The sequence below is a fragment of the Aythya marila genome, assembly GCF_965140915.1.
Source record: "Aythya marila genome assembly, chromosome: 10".
NCBI lineage: Eukaryota > Metazoa > Chordata > Aves > Anseriformes > Anatidae > Aythya > Aythya marila.
The window spans coordinates 1,728,441-1,750,281 of NC_139051.1; the positions used below are offsets into that span (position 1 = coordinate 1,728,441).

General features: G+C 42.6%; 1 protein-coding gene across 4 annotated transcripts in view; it reads right to left on the reverse strand.

Moving 5' to 3' along the window:
• ITPR1 (inositol 1,4,5-trisphosphate receptor type 1) overlaps window positions 1–21,841 on the reverse strand; it is a 163,958-nt gene that overhangs the window by 19,795 nt on the left and 122,322 nt on the right. For all 4 annotated transcript variants that reach the window (XM_082768397.1, XM_082768398.1, XM_082768396.1 and 1 more), the window contains 11 exons: window positions 18,977–19,177; window positions 16,829–16,939; window positions 15,421–15,516; window positions 14,616–14,738; window positions 13,502–13,606; window positions 12,502–12,694; window positions 8,598–8,720; window positions 5,315–5,490; window positions 3,887–4,051; window positions 2,447–2,642; window positions 989–1,090 (listed from right to left, as the gene is read on the reverse strand). In XM_082768397.1, the coding sequence (XP_082624523.1) occupies window positions 989–1,090; window positions 2,447–2,642; window positions 3,887–4,051; window positions 5,315–5,490; window positions 8,598–8,720; window positions 12,502–12,694; window positions 13,502–13,606; window positions 14,616–14,738; window positions 15,421–15,516; window positions 16,829–16,939; window positions 18,977–19,177 (1,591 nt within the window). The remainder of the gene's footprint in view (window positions 1–988; window positions 1,091–2,446; window positions 2,643–3,886; window positions 4,052–5,314; window positions 5,491–8,597; window positions 8,721–12,501; window positions 12,695–13,501; window positions 13,607–14,615; window positions 14,739–15,420; window positions 15,517–16,828; window positions 16,940–18,976; window positions 19,178–21,841) is intronic.

Consider the following 21,841-nt stretch of genomic DNA (forward strand, 5'->3'; position numbering starts at 1 on the left):
GGGTCTAAATCCCTAAGAAATCCAGAAATACCCAAAACCCATGAGGGTACAGAAGCGGCCAAAGATTTGGGCATCGTTAACATCTCCGTCCACGTGAGACCCTGATACCAAGTTGATTATTTACGATATAAACACATCTCTGAAGTTTTCCCTTCTGCAGCCAGAACGCATAAAGACAAAGCACACTCTTCTTAGAGCCAAATAAAGAAGCTATTCTTGTATCTATGTTGAATCTTATTTTATCAAAGAGGCCACTTGAGCAAAACAGAGACATCTCTTCTTGAGAGCATGGGCTTGTGGCCACTATTGACATTTGAAACATTTGACCATATAAGAGCTCCACTTCTAAAAGAAATAGCGATGTTCTGTCTGGCTTTCTCAGCCAGCATCATAAATCTCAAAGTTAGTAAATTACATTTTCTAGAAAATAAAACTGAAAATTTTCAGTGCCCAGTCTGAGGCTGGTGATTACGCTACAAGTAATATCTCACATGCACTTTCTTGATCTCAAAAACCCCCCAAACCTACCCTGTCTGCTTAATCCATTGACTACTTCCTGACATGATATTAAAAACAGTTTCCTTAGTTAACTAGATAAAATAATGCTGACAGTAAACAATGTTCTGTTCCATATTTCAGAGCATTATCCTCTGAGATCACATTTAAGAGCCTAATGTTTTAAAATAATAACCTTGCAAGAAGGTAAACTACATCACTTCCTTTTCAAATTGATAAGATAGAAAATCAAAGCATATGTCAATGTTTTATCAAAGGATTGCTCAGTTACAAAAAGTTTCTCTAAAGAATTCATGTTACAAATGTCATTTATGCTGTTGGCTTAACTTGATTGTCTTAATTTTGTTGCCCCTTTGAGTATACAGGGCTTTTTTTTTTCCTTCAAATTTTACTTAAGGTGCTTAATTCAAAAAAGTGTGAAAACTTCAGAATAAGAAGTTAGTAATTCAAAAGCAGCTAAGCAGATACTCACGGTCTGAAGGAATGATTGAAGAACAGTTTTCACTGCTACCTGCTTTGCACACGTCTGAATAGAGAAACTCGCCAGTCATGGTCTCACCCGGTTCTGTGCGATCTAAAAACAAAAGGCGATGAGTCAAATAATTTAATATTTTGTGTTTTGCAAGATTACTTTTCAGATATTAAGATACCTCATCGCATTGGGTCTGCACTTACTAGGCAGATTTAGAATTGTATGTTATCCTAGAGTTTAGACAACCACAGTCCTTTCCAATTCACACATTCAGTGATTTTAATTTTAAATATGAACTTCTTATTTCTATGAATTCAAGACCATAGTTATGCATTTATTTTGCATTAGCTCCAAAGTTGAGAATGTAATTGAAATTGTTCCAAAAATATTACGTTCTAGTGCACAGTGAATTTTCAAGGTGATTGAAAAATTGCCCTTCAACATCTCACAAGTATCAAAACCACCCTGATGCCACACAGTAACACATCTTTGGCGTTTCTCCAGCTTGGTGGAAATGTGAAATAATAAGGTCAGTGAGGTTTGGTCTCCTACAGGGTAGGCAGTAAAATTAGAAAAAATAGTGGGTATGTCAAACAGTGCTTGTCAGAGTAACTCAAGTGAGAGAAAAAGAAGAAGTCAGAATAAGCCAAAACCCAAACTCCTTCTCTAACAAATTTCATTTCTGTGCTTCCCATCCACTGAGTTGCTTACTTGATGCTATAGGGCAAGGGAAAAGAAAACAACAAAACGTTTTATCTTACAATATGCAACCTATGTTCAGCACTGAGAGGTCTACTATGGAATTTAAACTACAGCAACAAACTGAGGGAGATTAACAGAGTCTATAAAAACTATGAGCAAACTAGAGTTTGACACAGAGACCTCAACTTCACAGGATCACGGCTTTGAAGGTCATTTCCCTTCGTTTATATTCACGGGGTTATTTTAGATAAAATATTAATTTTTCTTATGTTGAAACTAGAATGCACCATTAAAAGCCAATATAAGCATACAAAATCTGGCAAACTGAGGCAGAACTTAATATCCCCATAGTGCAGAGCCTTCCCCACGATAGCCTACCTAAAGTCTGTTTGTAATTAAACTGGGGGAGGGAGTAGGTGTTAGATGAATTAGATAATCTCAACTGTTTTAGCAAACAGAGGAGAAATCTTCAGTGTGTGCAGAAAAGCCCGAGTGCTGTCTTCAGGGGTTCTGCTACCACACCTCTCTATATGTTGCAGTGGATTACAGCATCTTGTCAAAATTTAAAGGGTAAATTTGGTATCCATTTGCTCCAATCTGTTTTATTTATTTAAGCAGAGTGCTTGGTAAGAAAGAAACTGTCAAACCTGTGAGATAGCCAGAATCTCTCACAAAAAATGGAAGACACTCAGCATGCTCTGGGGAACAAAAGTCCATTACTTTCTTCAACAGTCAAAATGAGCCACTGCTACCAACCTGGCAATAATGTTTCATTTGGGAGCTTGTCTACTTCCAGGATGAAGTCATCTTTGAAGAACAGGTACCCCACGATGGAGAAGAGGTACACCAAGATGAGCGCAAGAACAGCTGTCAGGATGATGGAGCGCCCATTGCGAGTGACACTTTTGATGACGTTCAGCAAGGTCTCCTCTCGGTACACCAAGTCAAACAGCTGGGGACAACAAACAAAATCAAGGGCTGTTTTTCACGTGTACTACCAGTATCTTCTGCGGCACACTAACAGTGACCAATATTTTCACCCAAATTAGTGTTGGGAAGAAAATTTTCCATTTCAATGTCTTTTCATTTCTCACTCCTCTGGGCCTGTGACATGGCACGAGCACAGCCCAGGCAGGTTGCTGGCTCTGTGCTGGTTGACAGCGAGAGGACAGGTATTTGTTAATTTGGACCTACGTGAATACAGAAAATAAGCAATGAAGATACCAGAGGATGCAGCAGACATCAAACAAAGGGATGAAAATAACGAGCTCCCAATGAGATTTTGGGTTTGCATTACAAGTGACACATTTTCTCCACCAACACTAGATATGCTCCTTTAACTGCTTATTCTTAGAAGAATTGCACCGCACAGGATGAATTCCACCCCAAACAGAAAAAAACTGTATGCCAGGCATCCCTGTCAGTTGTGTGAGGCCTAGAGTACAGCTGTAGCTACATGAACACTACGTTATATAGTTAGTTTTCCCTGTTAATATCAGTATCTTCTAGGCTGTGTGTCTAGTAAACATATTTTTTAGAGAGATTAATATTTTAGAATACTTTTTTATTAAAAAACAAAACAAAACAAAACAAAAAAAACAACTCACAGCATAGTAACCCCTCAAGCACCTGCTGCTCAGTTACATTTTCTACAGCTAGATTTTTCAATGATTTTTTTCTCATGCAGGAGCTGATGTGACCTTAAAGAACTTAAACCTTCACCAGGTAGTGATATTACCTGGAGTCACACCAATTTAAAATGGTTTATCATCTTGGAAGTCAGAGCAGGGCAACAAGCAGTACCTCTAACCTAGAGAGCCTACAGACCTTAGTGTCCGAGATGAGGACTAACTACCACGAAGGGAAATACTAAATACCTTTGTTGAAAGTGCATACACATTTACTGTAACAAGCACTTTAACTAAACTTAACCTTAAACAGGTGTCTGGCCTAATATGCTTGAGAAGACCCACAATTCTCCATCTGTCTGTAAAAATCAGGAAGAGGAGACAGGGCAGGGATCTTGTAGCCTCCCACAGTAACTTCTAAGCGACACCACCAGAGCCCCATTTTCAAAAGAGTGCCTGCACGACAGCGTCCGGTTGTAAAGCAGAAAGCAAGCAGTGGGTGACATCCAGGTGGGACTTTACAAGCACATAGGAAGAAAAACATTCTGAAGACAAAATGAATACCTACCAACAAGCTGTAAAAGAATTCATGTACAAAAAGCCCCAGAGCACAAATCAGGAGGTACAGCAGATGATAAAGAAACTCTACATCCATGATCATTGCCTTGTATCCTCTAGTGAAGGTTCCACAGTTGCCCACAAAACTCATCAGAAAAATGATTTTATTACAAACCTAAGGAAAGATTAATCATAAATTAGTTGCAAGACATAGCCTGCAGGAAAAAAGGCAATTTTTCAAAGCTGGTGGTAACTCAGCTATATGGCAACATCAACAACAGTGCTGAATTGGCTGTTACATGCCAGCATTTTACGTGTCAGTCAACGGCTGCTTTCTGCACAGCTGAGACAGTGAGCCAAAACTAAAACTGAACATGTCTATAAAACAGGAACATCGACTCCTGTCCCCAGCCAGTTGTCAAAGGGCATCAGGACTTCAAGATTTAAAGAAGAAAGTAAGAACACTCCCTGGTGTGAGAGGTAAACTGCCCTAAAAAAACCCTCTAAGCTCTGCACTTTCTGCAATCAAATTACTTGCTAGCCTCCAGCAGCCCTTACATTTCTGAAGCAGCCCCTACCGCTCACTAATAAGTGAGTGCTCCAGATTGCCTCAGCATTTCTCTCTCAGATCATGCACACAGGAATCCTCCTGCGTAGCCCCAGCCATCAGCACTGAAGGAGAGCTGCCTTCGACTTACCTGGAACCTGCTAAACACTGCAATTAACAACAGCAGCAACAATCCTAACAATGCAACCCTGATTCTTTAGCACATGGCAGCACTTGGTGACATTTTGAAGACAAAGAACACTATTAAATGATGCACGTTAAAGCTGAGCACTTTGTAATAAAGGCCAACGCTTCAAGAAGATGCATCTTTGCACAGCTCCTGCTGACTCAGTCAAAGAAACATTTTTGGCTTACTTGCCTAGAAACCACAAGTATCCGGGTTTGAGCATTAATGAAGTTTTCTGGCAGCTCAGTTTACATACTCAGTCCACACGTTACTGTAGCAAAACTGCTTAGTGTCAGCTCTTGGCTGGCAGGTAGACTGCAGACAGACATTTGGGAAATGCATTGTTTAGTACATCTTACACAATCCCGTAAATACTGCAGCTCAGTCGCTGAGCAGGAGACGGGTTTGAGCGAACATCCGAGTGCTGGAGGGTCACAGAGCCTTCTTTACATTTCTGGCTGGGGTGGGAGCTGTTACGAGACTGTGACAAAACTGAGCGAGACCTTAGAGCTCTCCGGCTTCGGGAAGCAGAATTAAATGAGCAGCAGCAAAGTACTTCTGCTAGCAACGACCAAGGAGGGAACGACTCCTTACCCCAGTTCTGCCACAGTGTTCCAGCCTATTTTTGCCTTCAGGAGCAGGTAAGAAGCCCTTACATAAGAAGCAACAGAACTTCAAAAAAAAAAAACCAACTTGATACTTACATTGAATGCACCCAGAAGAAATAAAGTAGGTTGTAAACCAACTGAAAATATTAGGCGTAATATTGTAGAAGCTATTAAGGCTCTGATACCATGGGGCTTAGGAAGAGCTATGACTATAGCCAGAGATATCAGCATCGCTGTCCACAGCAGGCCTGACAAGTGGGGCTCTAGTGTACCTAGGATGAAGGAGAACAAAACAAATAATGTCTCAAGACTTTGTATACCAAGCAAAACAAAATCAAAATAGCCAAATAAATGCCATTTTATCTTATCTTTGGTGGAGCACCATTAATCCTCGTGTTCAGACGTTACTGATTTCAAAGTGCTAAGTGGAACGTCTGAGCCCAGCGCCTTCAGCAGAGCTTAATTACAAACTTATTACTAAAGCATTATGTAAATGATAAACAGTATTACAGGATTCTTCATTTTAGCGTACTCTGTAGATGATTGAATATGGAGGTGAAGAAAGACAACAAATACGTCCAGGTCCCGATTCACATATTCATCCTGAGTCTCCTATTATGCTTTTGGTAAAAAACCTTGCACCATTTTTTTTTCATCTCTTGCTATTTCTGGTTCTATTTAGACTGTCCCCTGAGACTGCCTGCTTACATAACATCAGCCTGCGTATCTAAAAATACACTTCTCAAAGAACCATGAAGAATACCCAGCCTGAAATACTGTTTAACCTAGGTTTATGCAGAATATGAGACATCTTTTTCTTAAAACTTGCATTAAAAATGCTTTTCTTCAAGAAAATGGTACCTTGACAAAGAGAAAGGCAAGATCCCCTTGCCTTTGCCGGCCTGCAAAAGTAACTAGAATTAACGAAGTCCTTGGTATTGCTGGTGACACACACCTACACGTGGGCTGCCCATCACCATGAGAACAAGGACCAAAAGATAAAGACTGTAACGGGGCTCAGGGACCAGGAGAGCACTCACAGAAGAGTGGGTTCTGGGCCTAGGCTTGCTTCTCATTCCTAGGGACAGAAAGAGACTGGGAGCAAACTGGAAGTGCCGTCTGCCCTTGGAAAAGGAAGATCATCAAGACAGCGTTCACTTGACACCGAGGTCCACACCCGATCTGCCCTGAAAGCGCCTGCTGTGAGCACGTGGCCTCCATTACAAGGCTGCTGGCAGGAGGATGGCGTAACCCAGAACTTGCAGGGAAGTTCTGTCTCTCTGGAATTCCCGCAGTTTCAGTACCCAATCCCATGCATCCAGTTTTGTTTCTGCTCCCCAAGTCAGAAGTTGTACAACTCCTGCTACAGCCACATGCTGATCAGCTGCTCGGATCAGCGCGTCTGAGCTACTCGGGACACAGAGAACTTCCCCCAGCTGCTCTGTTTTCAAAAGTCCAACTTTAAGGCTAAAATAAATACACACATATTTATTATTTACATGGCTGATTGTAACTCGTAGAGGAAGAGATTTTATCAAAATGTTACCTGATAAAGTATTTCAAATATGCAGGGTAGGGCACGCACAAAATGCCAAATGATTCTCCGCACCCCCCAGTCTTGCAACTTGTAGTCTCAACAAACTTGTTTAATTACCAGCTTTGCTAGCAGCCATTAATTCAGACTTTTAAATTTTAACTTGTGATCTTTGAGACTGGAGACAGAAAATTCAGCTGCTCTTCATGCTGGTTAAGCCCTTTCAACCAGCTGCTGGCCAGAAGGGAAGTGGCGTGACCCCGAGGTCTGCCATCCCACAGTGTGACACAGAGGTACAGCTGCTGAAACCCAAGCCTGTTCCAGAAGTTATCTATCCTCTTCCCTCTCTCAGGAACACCAGACTTTGGCCTAATATATCCCGTAGTTTCCCACACACTTTACCTAAGCATGCTCAGGATGGAGAAGCCCAGAACCAGCTTTCCGTGCTCATTGTCTTTATTCCCCTGCTAAGTCAGCTACCACCAAACACTACCTGGACGAAATGACAGCTCTCCTCAAATTAACTGGTGAGCCGCAGGGAGTGTGAAGTGGCTTTTATGTTGCACACAGAGCCCAGACGATAACTTTCCTGCGTTGAGGCTACTGCTGCCCTTCAGCTGTATTTTCTGTAGGCTCCGTAGTTAGCTATCAGCAAGAGAAAGAGGCCGAGGGAAGTTCAATGGGAAGAGATAAGCATCTATCTGGCCCTGTTGCATCATGAACATTTAAGAAAGGGAAGTGAAAGTTTGAACACGAATAACCCTTTCCAGGACGGGGTTTTACTTTTGGGGTCCTTATATACCCCAGTTGACAGAGATGTGGAAAAAGCTCCCACCCAGATGCATCCTCCATACCAGCTTTGCAAGCAATAGCTGTGACAGAGCCTTTGCAGGAATATTTCTCCAGATTTTCTGATTCTTGCTGACATGAATCCACCAATCAATCTGCCCTAGGGTGCGTCTCTTTGCAGAGGCTGAATGTAAGGAAGAGCAGCTGAATCTAATCAGCTTCTATTGGAAGTATTTACTGAATTGGCTCTAAGAACCACCACCGTCGCACAAACCCACTGCTTGGATCAAAAGCAACTTCCATGAGAGCTATTACAGCAAGATTGTGCAATCTCCCATGAGCCACACATGTTAACCCATACTTTATGTTAGAGATGATGGCAGGCCCAGCTGCTACCCACTTATGGCAGGGAAATGCAGGTTGTTCCTGAGCCAGGAGACGAGGCTGGCGCACTCTTCCGCGCTCCCTAAGGCAACCTCTGCTCGAAGCACTCGCAGAGGTAAGGTGCTCCTGAGGAGGCTGCAACAGGAGGGGAACCAAGCTCCTATTCTTGATCCTCCAACAACCTCCAAGGCACGAGGCAGGTCACTTCTCATACGTCTCACCTGCCAGACCTCAAGGCAAGCTCCCGCACCCAACTCTGTACAACACTTACAGACCTCCTGATGTGCTATGTAGCCATGAAGGTTTATGAAAATGGCGTTAAAAAAAAAAAGCAAGTCCAAGGATAGCAATAAATTAACATTTCTCATATTCTTAGTTCAATAGTTAGTTACAGAATTTTAAAACGAAGTAGAACAGTCAAGTAATTAAAAGTAGATGTCTGTCTTTGGTAATCTTTACCCTAGGAAAAAAGCATAGCTCTACATTTTCTTTACAAATGCCCCAAGAAAAAGTCAGAAAATAGCACAATTTAAATCAAAGCAATTAAAAAAAGACAATTTCTGTTCTACAGTCTCTACTGAAGTTAATAGGGATGTGCAGACAAACGGGGGACAGGATTTGGCTCATCAGACCTTATTTGTTCATATATTTTTATATGTCAAATATTGGTACCTCCTCGAATTCCTTTGAATGGATAGAAAAATGCTACAAGCAAGTTCATAAGGACAGCCAGGTTAAAGGAAATACTGCTCCAGAAGGACATGTTGCGAGCACACCAGTACAGGAAAGGCTGAGCTGCAAAACAACAAAAATAATTCTTATTAATAATGGAGCATTTTAAAAAACCAAGATGTCTATATTAAAAAACAAAAAACAAAAACACATTTCCATCAAGCTGATTATTTTCAGTTTGCCCAAAAGCACAGCAACAACAGCACTAGTATTCATTGCTTATTCTGAAGTTTATTTGATTACTCTTTATCTTTGGGGTACCTCCAGTTTCTTAGATCGTGCTTTAAGGCAAAGGACTAACGTTAAAAAGGAAAGCATTTCCTAGCATGAATTGATTTAGCAGCAGCATGAGAACAAGTTCAGAAATACAGGAGGTCAAGGACTTCAGGTTTCCCCTAATAACGTACTTTGTACTCAGAGTCACACAGAGAACGATTAGGAGGAAGAAAATGTGTACACGTTCGCATCGGTGAGATTCAGCCCCATCCCTCCCAGCTGTGCTGCTACTGCTGCTGGCAGCAGCTCCCCTGCCCGCAGTGCCTGCCCACATTCAGGCTTCCTTTCCACTGCAGCAAGCCAGAAACAACACAGCAAAGGCCTAGGTGCACAATTAAGACACAAAATGCAGCATAGTGACATAACAATAAAGCTAAAATGTTTAGGACTGGCTGCCAAGCAAATAAAACAACTTTACTTCAAGCTGATAATAAACCAATATAGCCCCAAAATAATAAACCAGTTGAAGCTCAGCTGGCCTTCCCTCTGTACCGTGGGCAAAGGGCACATATGTAACCGCACAGAGCTCGGGGTACAGTTAAATAGCTGTGTATTTTCAAATACATACAAATGCCTTTAAAAAAGTCTTATTAAAATTAATAATCTCTGCAGCTAGAAGCAAGAGGCACAAAAGCAGAAAGATTCATTTTCTGAAGTGGTCATGGACAAGAAGATGAAAAGGACAGCTAAAAAGCAGCCTCACAGTAATTCCCTCTGCATCAAGGCAAAATCCCCCAGAATTTAGCTCCTGCAGGCTTATTGTGCAGCAAATTGTGTACTCCTGAAATCTACAGTAGTGAAAAATCTATTAAAAATTCTTCCAAAGAAAGGAATACTTTTCCCTTTTGAAACGAGGTAACACACACAGATACCGAAGAGCAAAGGCAAAGAAGCTCACAGTGAAATTTAGGGAAGATTAAAATGCAAACTCTGAGGCTGCAAAGAAGAGTAAATTAACGAATGCTGCAGTTCTGAGCATCACAGTCATCACCACCTCTCTTCAGTAAATCACCTCGTCTAGCATCCTAAGCAAAAAAGTGGGTTAAAAGAGTTATACAATGCTTCATTATACTGACTTGAAATGCACATAAAAAGCATATGCATTGAACAGCTGAATGTAAAGGAAAGGACGACAAAAAGGCACCCAGTCACTGTAAGAATAAAAGCTTCGTTGCACCTGATTAGCAAGGCACACGTTAAGCTTCGATGGAATGAGATGTGGCAGTGTCCTGAATATATGAGGCATTGCATTCTGTATTACTTCTCTTCCCAATCTGTTTTTTCTGAGTGATTTTGTAAGCAGGTTGAATCAATTTGTATGTAATTCTTACACAAAGGTCATTACAAAATTCCAGGTTTTACCTTACACTGCTATTTGGGGGTGGGCACAGGCTACCTGCCCTATGAAGCACCTCCACCTGGTTTTGGCAGGCTCCTCTGAGTTCCTTATTAAGACCTCAAGAGACTTACGGTGCTCAGATCATGAGTTTGCCCCAGGAGCTGAAGAGGGGTGGAAATAATCTTTAAAGACTTTTAGAGAAAAGTTTCTTGCCAAGTTTAACATCTCGGGCTGATGTCTTTCTCAGGTTTCAATAAACTGTGAGTGGATCACATGAGCACAACACAGCACTGCCAGCCTGTCATGTCACAAAAACACAAACCTGCGTTGAAGATGTATAAATGTGGGCTATCAGTCAGAGGCCTAACAAAACCAGAATATTAGGAGACAGGCTGAATGATTTTCTGCACGGTGTAACAGGATTACAATCTTAATGAAAAATTCCAGTTCTTCAAAGAAAAAACAAGTATTCTCCACTTCTGCATACAGATCTTGATTAATTTGCAGCCTGCTGTTAATTTTGGGTATCTTCACAGCTTGCTTGGAGATTGCCTTGAAGACAACTAAAGTAACCCAGAAATCTAGACTTAAACAGCAAAATCCAACAGAATATATGGATGCTGTCAAACACAAAGTTGCCCATTTGTTTAACATGTCATAACTATCTTTCTTGTAGAGTTCTTAGAAGTCATTTTAGGAAGCAGCTTACTGGGGGGGTTTGATGCTGACAGAAGTATTAATCCATTGTTAAATGGAAATAGCTCTACTGTAGTATTCATAAAAATGAAAAATTTCAGTAGAGCTAAATTTAAATAGAGCTGATCAAGTTTCAGGCTGTCCCGCCTATATCTGATCTTGATAATTTTAAACAAAATTACAATTGCTTTTCTTTATTAGAAGAAAACATAGAAATACATATGCCCCAACTATCTGAAGCAAATACTGAGTTTCTGTTGCCAAATGTGCAAGACACCATTAGCTCTGTCGTGAACGGAGCCTAAGCACCCTAACAACAAACGGAGAGAATCCAGGCTTTTCTCAGAGGTGCAGATCGAAAGGGCAAAACGCAATTGGAGGTTGCAACAAGGGGAATAATTTCATTACAAGTAACCTTCAAAACAAGAACGATCTTCTGAACCCTTCTCAACCCTTTTCCCCCCTACTATATGCAGTGTTGACTGAGTACCACCAACGTCTCCATTGGGGAAAAGCTTTGCCACCACACCGCTGTAGATTTGTTCAGCCCTGCAGGCAGGTTTCGGGGGCAGTCTTGAACTCTTTGCGCTCTTGCACTAATAACTGGTCTTCAGCTGATTCAAGCATGGGGAACAAGTGGGGTATCAGATGGCAGATGTTGACTCAAGGAGGAAATAACCACTTTATCTGACATTTCCGAGTGGCAATGTTGGTAAATTCTAACCACTGCCCACTGAAACTGAGCCTGGTGCACGACATTTCTCCTTCAGCAAAAAAATAATCTTTTTTATTTTTTATAATTTTAATCAAACAAGCTAGAAAGTTTACTGCGTGAAATGGTGGCACTGTACTGAGTAAAATATAGATTTAAAAGTTTTCCTAGCTGCCAGTGGGAACCTCAAAGGGAAAGCAGTGCTTGAAAATATTTGCATTCAGATATCTGAGCATCACAGGGCTGGAAGGAATCAGCACGTCCTCTAGTTTACTTGTTGCCTATAGAAAGGATTAACTTTAATTATCACTGGAAAGCTTGTGTTTAGCCTGTTCTTAAACACCTCCACTGCTGGAGATGCCATACCCACCACAGGCAGCCCACGTCCATGCTGCGTTACCCAGCCTTGCTCTTTCTTGCAACGCAAGGGAACTGCTGCGTTCACCCAGCACAGGCAGGGAGAACAGACCACTGCTTTCTTCAGTTTGGCCCTCTTCATTTCTCCCTACCACCAAATGCCATCTCATTTAAGCGAAGCCTCCACAAATGTGTTCCTTTCTCTTGCATCTTAAAAAAGATGACCCGTGCTCGTTCTTACTGCTCTCCCCTGGATCTCCTCCAGTTGGTCCATATTGCTGTGGCGTTAAGCTTGATTTCATTACAGCATATTGCCATCGTGCAGAGGAGCAGATTCTTTCAAACAATCATCAAGGTTGCTGCCACACTGGGGAACCATCTGCTATCAAGTCAACGTTTTAAATTTTTAAAACCTGACCTAAGTACTCTGCTGGTAACCCTCCGCACTCGTAACAGCCACTTACCTCGCAATTTCTTTTGCCAGTTCATCTCATTAAAGAGGTCTTCTGATTTCATGAAGAAATCATTGATCTTACTGCCTTGCTCATCCCTCTCCGTGGTGTAATATATCCGCAGCTTGGACTCCTTGGTGAGGAATTCACATATACTGGGCACAGGGAAGACGATTTGCTCCATCGTACGGTCCGACCTGACAATCTGAACAACAGTCTTATTGGAGTTTTCCCTAGTTTAAAATGTTTTTATTTCTTGGTTTGTCTGCTTTCTTTTTCTGCACCCTTTAAAACCAGCTACGTGTAGAACTTGGATGCATTTCTGTAGAACAGCAGCTTGACAGAGACTTCAGCCAATTTACCTTTCAAAGCAGGCCTACATTTTGCTCCAAGATTGATAATTTCCATGCTGTGGTCTTATTCTGGCAATATTGCTCAGAGCTGGGATTTCCAAGGGGCCCAGCAAATCCTGCACCAAAGCTGCTCTGAATTTCAGCACAATCTGGTCACCCGATTCAGGAATCTTAGCAAGTTTTAGCCACACATTGAGCAGGGAAGTATAAGGAGTAACAGTTATATTTATCTTGCTTATTACAGAGTTTTGTCAAGTCTCCGTGTTTGTATATGTTTTACTTTTTAAAAGCATCTCAGATTGACTGTACCACAGGCCAAACGCTCATTTTAATACAGAAAGAATGGCAGAAGATATCTCTAACTATGGATTAAGCAATGGTACCGGCCAAAATGTAACATAAGTGAAGTTACACTTCCTCCTGCCAACAGAGCTCTGCTCAGCTCCATCTTAAAGCCCACACATGACAGCTCAAAAATAGCTCCCCTCCCAGAGGCTGTCAAAAAAAGTTCTTATGTCAAAGATGACAGTCCACACAGGTAGTCAGTTCAATCAAAATATCATGTATAATGTAACTGTTGTTTCCTTACACAGATTTCCTTGCGAACTGCTCTTCCCCAGAAGACCACATCTCCCCACACCCCCCGTGTTTCCCTTTACCTCAATCTGTGCCGTGTGCTTGGCATAAAACTCCAGAGCCTCGTCTCCCTCTATCTGACCTCCCGGCTTCAGCATGTTCTGCAGCTCTTTGTTATGACGAGCCAACTAAAATAAAGGAATGCAAAGGGAGTGGGAAACACCAGATGTCTCTCTATGATATTAAATTTCTGATTTTTGGCATAAAAAAAGACATAGTACGCAGTCAGCTGCTAAGAAAGGGCAAAGTTGACAGAAGGCTTGTTCTATTCCAACCAGACACCCTGCAGCTCTATTTTGGGAGCAAGTCAGAAAGACTCCAATATATATTTTAATATCCATGCTGTATTCCTCTTTTATCCATTTTCTCCCACTGTTTGCCTGACTTGTGAAAGTTTCTGACCATTCACATTCAGTCTATCCTTCTACACCCACCCTAATTCAAAGGTGTGCTTACTGCTCAAGTGCTGAGGCAGGGATGGAGGAGAACGTTTGCATCATCTAAAAAGCAGATTCACAGAACACTGCTCAAAAAAACGCTTCTGGATGCTCTAAATTACTTCTATAGCATAATGACAGTGTGTTTTTTTCTCAGATGCAAAAGGAAGGAGTCTCTAATGGAGGGATCTATGTAGCATCGTTATATAAATAGATCTGGATTTTTTTCTCCCCTTGGTCTTTGACCTTTCCAACACCACGTTGTATCAATGCAGTGAACCTGACCAGCTCCAATGTAAATGATGACAGAGAACGTGACATGAACAATAAAAGCAGAGTGAGATTTCTGCTTAAGGTTTAAATGATCCATGAGAAGAATTTCTTTGGAAGTAGAAAGTAACTTCTGATACAGCTGAAAAATAGTATTTTGCTCCCCAGTTCTGCCAAGAACTTGAATCGTGTGTCCTCAGAACCTTGGTCAAGAAGCTGCCTGTCTGCCATTATAACTCTGAACAGTTTCTTATTCATTACAGAAGTTTCATTTTTGACTATTTTAAAGATAAGATTTGGCTCTTATACAAAGAGAACGTGCAGTGAGTTTGTCTCTGAGCCATTAAAACAATTTCAGTGAAAAGCAGACCTCTTGCTATTCACAATTTGTGTCACTTAGTGCTAACAAATGCTGCGGATTCAATTCTACCTGATGAGCTAATATATAAATGTTGTGCCCCACGTTCCGAGGAGATGCTGCAAGATCTTCCCCATTCTCTCCATCCTCAAATTCTACTTCGCCTTGTAGGTATGCCTTCTTTATCACTTCCACCTAGAAAAACAGACACAGGCCAATGAGGAGACAGCTCAGTTTGAGGGCTGAAGTCTGCTAAGGCATTTGGTGCTCTTAGAGAAGTGAAAGGAAGCTGACCATACACATTCAAGAGGAAGGGCAGTGGGCTTCAACATCCAGGATAAAGCAGGAGACCTGAACTCAACATCTTCAGCCTGGCTTATCAAAACGAGAAACCAAACTCTACGTTTCCCACCAAGTAATGTGCTGTGGGCTGTGCTCATGGCACACTACATCACATCTGATCTTTGGCCCCTGCCATAACTACACACACTTGGATGAGCTGTCAGTGTTTCAGGGGTACTTTGAATCTGTGTCTTCACCAATTAACACATTAAGCAGCCCAAAATGCTGCTAGAGTTTACTGAACAGCTTTTAGGCCACAATAGATCTGTTTTGTGCACAAATAATTTCTTTACACAGATTCCAAAGCGTGAGGTGATGCTCTCTTCCCTTCTTTATGTAGCACACTCAGCACAACCGAAGTGCTCCTGCTTTCTGGGGACTAACCAGGTCCATGCCCAGCAAACACCGCGTTCAGTCAATCAATCCCTTGCCAGGACTGGTAGTTGTCTGCAACCTGCATGCAGACCTCCTGGGCAGCGCCTGGACTCTCCCCACGACACCTAGGCAGGAGTGTCAGGGCAGCCCGGGGACTCACCAGCTCCTTGGGCCTCATGTTGTAGAGGATCCTCTCTGCATTCTCGCTGTCGTGCCTGCTCTCCATGATTGCCAAGAGCAACTTCGAAGCGTTGTTCTGAAGGGAAGGAAGAACACCACCAGTCACTGCATGGAGTCCCAAGCAGAGCATACCCAGCTTCAGCTCCTCCACACTCACTGCCCAGAAGGGCTCGAGATACCTGGTTTCTAGGAGTACAAGCACCAGGCGAGGCAGAGCCACGCGGCTGGAACTACGGCAGGGCTCCTACAGCCTCAGCGTGCCAAGCACTCCCTCCCATCTAATTATTTGGCTGTACAACTGAGGTGGGTTTTTTATTGCTCGTTTGTTTTTTAAAATCCGTTTACTTCCCAAACCCTATTTATCAGCGAACACCAAATTAAGGTTTAGATTTCTCAAATACTGAGGTTTTGAAGCTGTGTGTATTATTTTGTAGTGTTAAAAATGCTGCAGCATTACTACAGGCTTTCAACCCCACAATGGTGCAGCTCAGCTTTACTCAAGATTCTGTTGATTAAATCAAAGGACAGCCGAGGCTGAAGACACAGACGTGCTTCGCTGCTTTTAGCTGAAAATTACTCTGCGACCTGCTCATGCCAAGAAATCGGAGGAGGAAATGGGAAACTACCACAAGGCACCAGACTACTTTAATACGAACAATTAAGATTAAAATCCATCATGACTGACAATAAAAACCAATAAAAGTATTTAATTTTGAAGTATAATGCTAATTGAGTCTAAAAGCATTTTTTATTTAGAATAATAAAAAAGCCACACTACCCATAATAATGGTGTGAGTCGGCAGCGGAAAACAACGAGACATTGCACTATACGACAGGACAATAAGTTGGAGAGGAAATACTCCTCAAACAAATGCTGAAGTAGGAGTACTCCGTGACTACTGTAGCCAGAAGACAACCTGCTAGGGTATTTTGAAAACAGCACCAGGGCTAATTATTTCAGCATTAATATGAATAGCCATAAAAAAATCTTGATGACTAAACATCAACTGATTTAACAGCAGCAATAAAGTATTAGGGACCTAGATGTAGCACGAGAAATTTTACTTCCATTGTACATGTAAAAGCTCACCAACAGAGAAGTTTTAATTGGAATTAAATTTTTATCGGGCAATTATTTCAGGACTCCTCAGCACATCTTGATTGTCTGCAGTCACCCACATCTGAAAACTGGTGACTCCGTGTTATCATTTCAAATATGATATTGCCTGTGACAGACAGTCTTTGGGCACTATGTTCAGCTCTCTGATGCAAATAATTTTTTGGCACTTGAGATTATTGGGATATAATTAACACCCACATTATTCCAACAATAAAATTATGTTTCATCTCACTTATGTGAACGTAGATCACACAAAACATTCACTTGCCTTTAGTTCCAATACAAGGTCCATCCTCTTTTTTCCCAAAGGGTTGATATCATTGAGAATTAATGCTGTGATGATGTCAATACCATTGGACTCGTGAGTAGCAATGCAGTTCTGTCCAAAGAAAATTAATCAAACTTCACTAATTGTCTAAATACAAATGAAGCCTAGGCTAGTGATGCAGCCAGAACAGAAGAGTTAGCTCTTTCATCACCTGGTAAGCTGTTTAAGATGGATAACTGAACACAATACTCCAGACAGTGGAATAACAAGAGATAAAAGCATTTTGTTTCAAGCTTTTCCTATAATCAGCCATGGCGTGCCCTACTGAAACCACCCAGACTCAGGAAGCAGAAAGCATCACAGTTGATAAACTAAGTATTTACATGCCAAAGTGCTCAGGCTGAATAAATAGCTGAGGCAGAACACTTTTACTAAGGTTAGGGAGAGTTATCTTTGGTTTAGATGTGCCAAACACCACCAACTTCAGAGCCATCTAATCAAAGAATGTGACTTTCCATATCCTTCATGCTTGCCCTGTAACCTTGCTCCTATAGCTGCCTGTAACTAAAACGTACAAACTGACAGCAGCTTGCTCCTTCCAGCTGCAGAGCCTTGCTCTCTTATTGAGCTCCTCTGCAAAGATGCATTCTCACATTTAAAGGTGGTGACTCCACCTAGTCTGTGGTCTGTATTACAGAGATAAAATATAAACGGACACGTAAAGCTTCATGCATTTTTTTTGCATAAATACGATTTCACCTGAACATCTTTGTCATCCCCACTACGCTTTGTTTAGCTTTCCTGTAAATTACAATTGGACAGACAAAAGTGCTTCAAAGGACAGGTTTTCTTAAAGACCTTTGGAAAAGTCATATTCTAGTCTTTCTGTAGCATACTAAGACTCCAACAGAATGCAAATGCAGAAAAGCAGCAGATATCCATTTTCTAATCCCAGAGGCTTGTGTGTTAAAAGGAAGAGATGATGATCAGACCTTGCCAGCCCAATGCAGAAATTCTCCTCTAACGCATCCTGAGCGTGTGTTATTGAGTCAATACCAAAGAGCAGCCAGAGTTTAGAAAATTATTTAGGCGTAGCTATCTCTTGTTATCTACAGTTATTCTAGACTTTCAGACTTCAGACTTCATTTGCCTAATTGAAACAATTATAGCAAGAATCACATTCAGAGCAAGGGCAGAAGCATGGGACTGCCTAATTGGTGGTGCTGCTCTAAAACGCGGCTGTACACCAGGCGAGGAGGTGGGGCGATGAAGTGGGAAAGCAGAGCCAGGCAGTGCAGCTGCTTTGCCCTGTGGTCCTTCCCATTCGAGCAAACTGCAGTTCTGGAGCAGCTACAAACTCCTGCTTATCCAGACAAAGCATTTTCCTGGATTCATTCTTAGCCATTTAGCCGCAGAACCACAGAAAAGACCAGGTCCAGCTGTGGGTCAGTAACCGCCTCACCTGATAGTCTGATATTTATCGATTTATTGTCGTTCCTCAGTTGTCTTCTCTGTAATATCATTGCTCAAACCATCACGCTTGCTCCAGAGCATCCTGCTCACAGGGTCACATATCACTGGCAGCCAGGCAGAGGCTCCTTGGAGCCAGCACCACATCCCCTGTGCTGGCACAGGCAGGCAGCAGTGACACGCACCTGGGGCTACCCACACGACAAAATCTGAGAAGAGCCTCGAGCCCCACCCCAGGCCTATCACCATCATTAACAAGGCCACAGAGCTCCAGCTTCTCCCACTTGGCCGGGGGCCTCCTTGCTGGCCTCATTTACCATGGGCAACACGGCTTGGTTTTAGACAATTTTACTCTAACGGATTTTAAGTGCAAAAATTTCCCACTCTCCCTGTCTGTCACGTCTAATACAAGAACTTAAATCCTAGCAGAAGCAGAAAAATTTTGACTGATGCTTGGAGTGGTTTAACTCCTGGGGGGAGGCCCCAAGAAGGAGAAGGTGACTACTATGAGTTGATAAAGAAAAAAACAGCCAAACCAAAATCGCTTTGTCAGGCGAACAAAGTGAGTAGCAGTGTAAGACAACACAAGCTGAGCAGGCTGAGAGCCAAGCCCAGCAGAGCGCACGCTGCAGGCACAGGGCAACAGGGGTGAGCTTTGTCCAGCTACCGACACGTTACCTGGTTTTCGTGGCATGGCCCCTGACAGTACTCGGTCAAACTTTCCAGTGTCTGGTTGATCAGTGCCACGTTTTTCTCGTTTATGTACAGACCAAGAAGCCCAAGTCCTCCGGTTGTGCTTCCGCAGATGCAGTCCAGAAACTGGAGCGTCTCGCACACCAAGTTGTAGTTCGTCTTGTTGTTCTGGCAGCGTAGGAAATTCTGCAGGGAGAGTGTCACAGCCAGGGCAGGGGGGAGGACAGGAAAAAGGCATACAAATTGATGTTTGGATCATAACGTTTTATTAAGTTCATCAACCCGCAATTGCACCGCATGGTATATTGCTCTAATTTCACTGGAACTTCATTACAAGGAGCCTGGACAAGCAATTTAAGACTCTTCCAGGGCTTGCTTGCAACGTGCTGCTCTCTGAAGCAGCTTGTTGGCTTCAAATTTTATAGAAGACAACAAGTAATAAACAGAGTGCATCCATTAGAGCGCTAAGCAGCAACACAGAATAGGCAATTCACTCCAGATCAGGAGGCTCCTCTGAGCCTGGAAGCTTTCTTTCTACCCTACGCGCTACATTTCACTACTAATGATCACTGCAGACTCCTCCCGAGACCTTTCTCCCAGACAGAAGATGCAGTTCCCTGGCTTCGGCTTCACAGCAGCCCCACCTGCATGGCAAGGAGGCACCTGGCTGCATGACTTGAAGGAGAGCGCCTTTAAATGCAATTCTCTCAATTGCATTTCTTCCCACATAATTATCGTAATCCCTGCTTGAAGCTGCTGATTAGGAGCAGTTCCTCTCATGCAATACCAGGCTTATCAGCATGGATTAAACGTGTTTCCCCTCTCCTGTGTTCCAAATGAGAAAAAAGAAAAAAAAAACGAACCCAAAGAGGGACAATTAATGAAAAACAATTTCCCAGTGACTCAGATGCTATTTGTCAGTACGCTCCCAGCAGTGCTCTGTGAAAACATCGACACCACCACTTTCTTATCCTAGCAGCTTCAGCAGGAGATCTCCTATCTGGCTCAATTCTAGCAGGTTATAAAACATTTCATTTTAAAGGTGGAAAAAAACCCCTTTGACAAACAAAATGCATGGGACCAGGGAAGCAGCAAAGCCTTTTCTACCAGCCTGCAGCAGAGCGCTGTTAACTGATTGCCTCTGGTGGCTGCGTCAGACTAATAAGTCTTCTAAGGCAAGCAGACTGAGAAATTGCCAGATTCGATTGAAGGCTAAGCTAAAAAAGGAAAATGCTGCCTCTGAATACAGAGTAAAGGTGACAGTGATTCAGCACATTTCAACTGATTGCTCATTTAATATCCTGACTTTTGATTAACTTGTCAGAAAGTAGAAAGGTTGATGCTACAGAAATCAGAGCTCTTCCCTTCCCTCCGGGAAAAGAGCAAAAATCATGGATAATATCGAAAGCTAGGAAACAAAACGCTCCTGTGGCATGGCATTTGTTCTGATATGTAGCTTAACTTGTTGATCCAAAGTCAATAAAAAGAAAGGAAAGAAGGGGAATGAGGTACAGGAGGCAAAAGGACAACGTTAGATGGCTAAACGTGGTGAAGGAAAATATGGCAGAAAACAAGTCCCTCTGCACTGGGACTGTCCCAGGGAATTTGCTGGAGCCCCAGCTCGTCCTTTCCTATCACCCAGACCATCCCGAGGGCTACGACATGGGAACACAAGCCTTAATATCATGATTGCCCTCCTGTAACGTCCAGCGGGATGAACCTCAGGCACCACCTGCAAGACCCCACGTTCACAATGAAGAGTGATGGGGCTGCAGATTCAGCTAAACGTGAAAAAATATGCAGCTTGTGGGATCAGGAGGAGAAAGGAGGAAAAAGCACTCACACTGCTTACATTTAAGCATCCTATATAGTCATTAGAGAGAGAAACACTTTCCAGTGGGATGAAGTGCACTCAAAGGCAGTCATTAAAGTCCTGCTTTTGTGAAAACCCTTCTGGAGATGCTTCACGCTGCCATCCCCCCCACACGACTTGGCATGGCCACGTTTGGGAAGGCAGCACCTGCAGCAGGCCCTTAACGCCTCAGCAGCACGTTGGACTGGTGGGGAACTTGCTTCCCCGTACACAGCCTAAAGCTGAGCACCCTTTAGAGAAAACACACTGGATAAAAATAAAGCTGGCTACTTGCAGAACGCCAGCTCACGTTGTTCAAGCATGGATGAGCACAGCATCCTTGGAAGGAAGAGCTCTGCCATTTACATCGGTAATTCCCCCAAAAGCCTCAGTGTTGTCATTGGATGGCCTTTGTTTTAGCAGAAACCTGATCCCTGACTGCAAAAAACTTTGCAAAGGAAACACAAGTAAGAGCCAAGTCTCAGCACAGGGAGATTTTTAAGTGATCAGGTTTTTCTTTACTAGCGATCAAGTAGGGCAAGGCATTTTTCACTGAATATTGTGATCTGTATTGGTCTTAAAAAGTTAATTCTCAGACAGGCTTCCTGCCTAAAACACGACAAGCTGAACCTGCTCCTTCTCTACATGCTGTAGTGCTGCCCTGCCAGCCAAATCACTGAATCACTATTCTGCAGCAGGCAAAGCTTTACTTCTTCATAACCTACGCTGTGCCTTCAGCGATTAGGAATAGAAACAAACAAACATTAAAAACCAACAAGAAAAGTTAAGTCAATTCATTCTTTTTTGCCCAAAAGCAGTATTTAGCCTACTGGCTCAGAGCTTTCACCTTAGCACGACTTGCTAGCATATTACTACAATATTTATGCTATTTTGCAGAGATAAGCCACTCGGTAAGAAAAGAAGCAATAACAATTTCGTCTCGATGGGGAGAAGTAAGCCCAGCACTGGAGCTGCGTGTTGGAGGGTGGCTGGCTGGG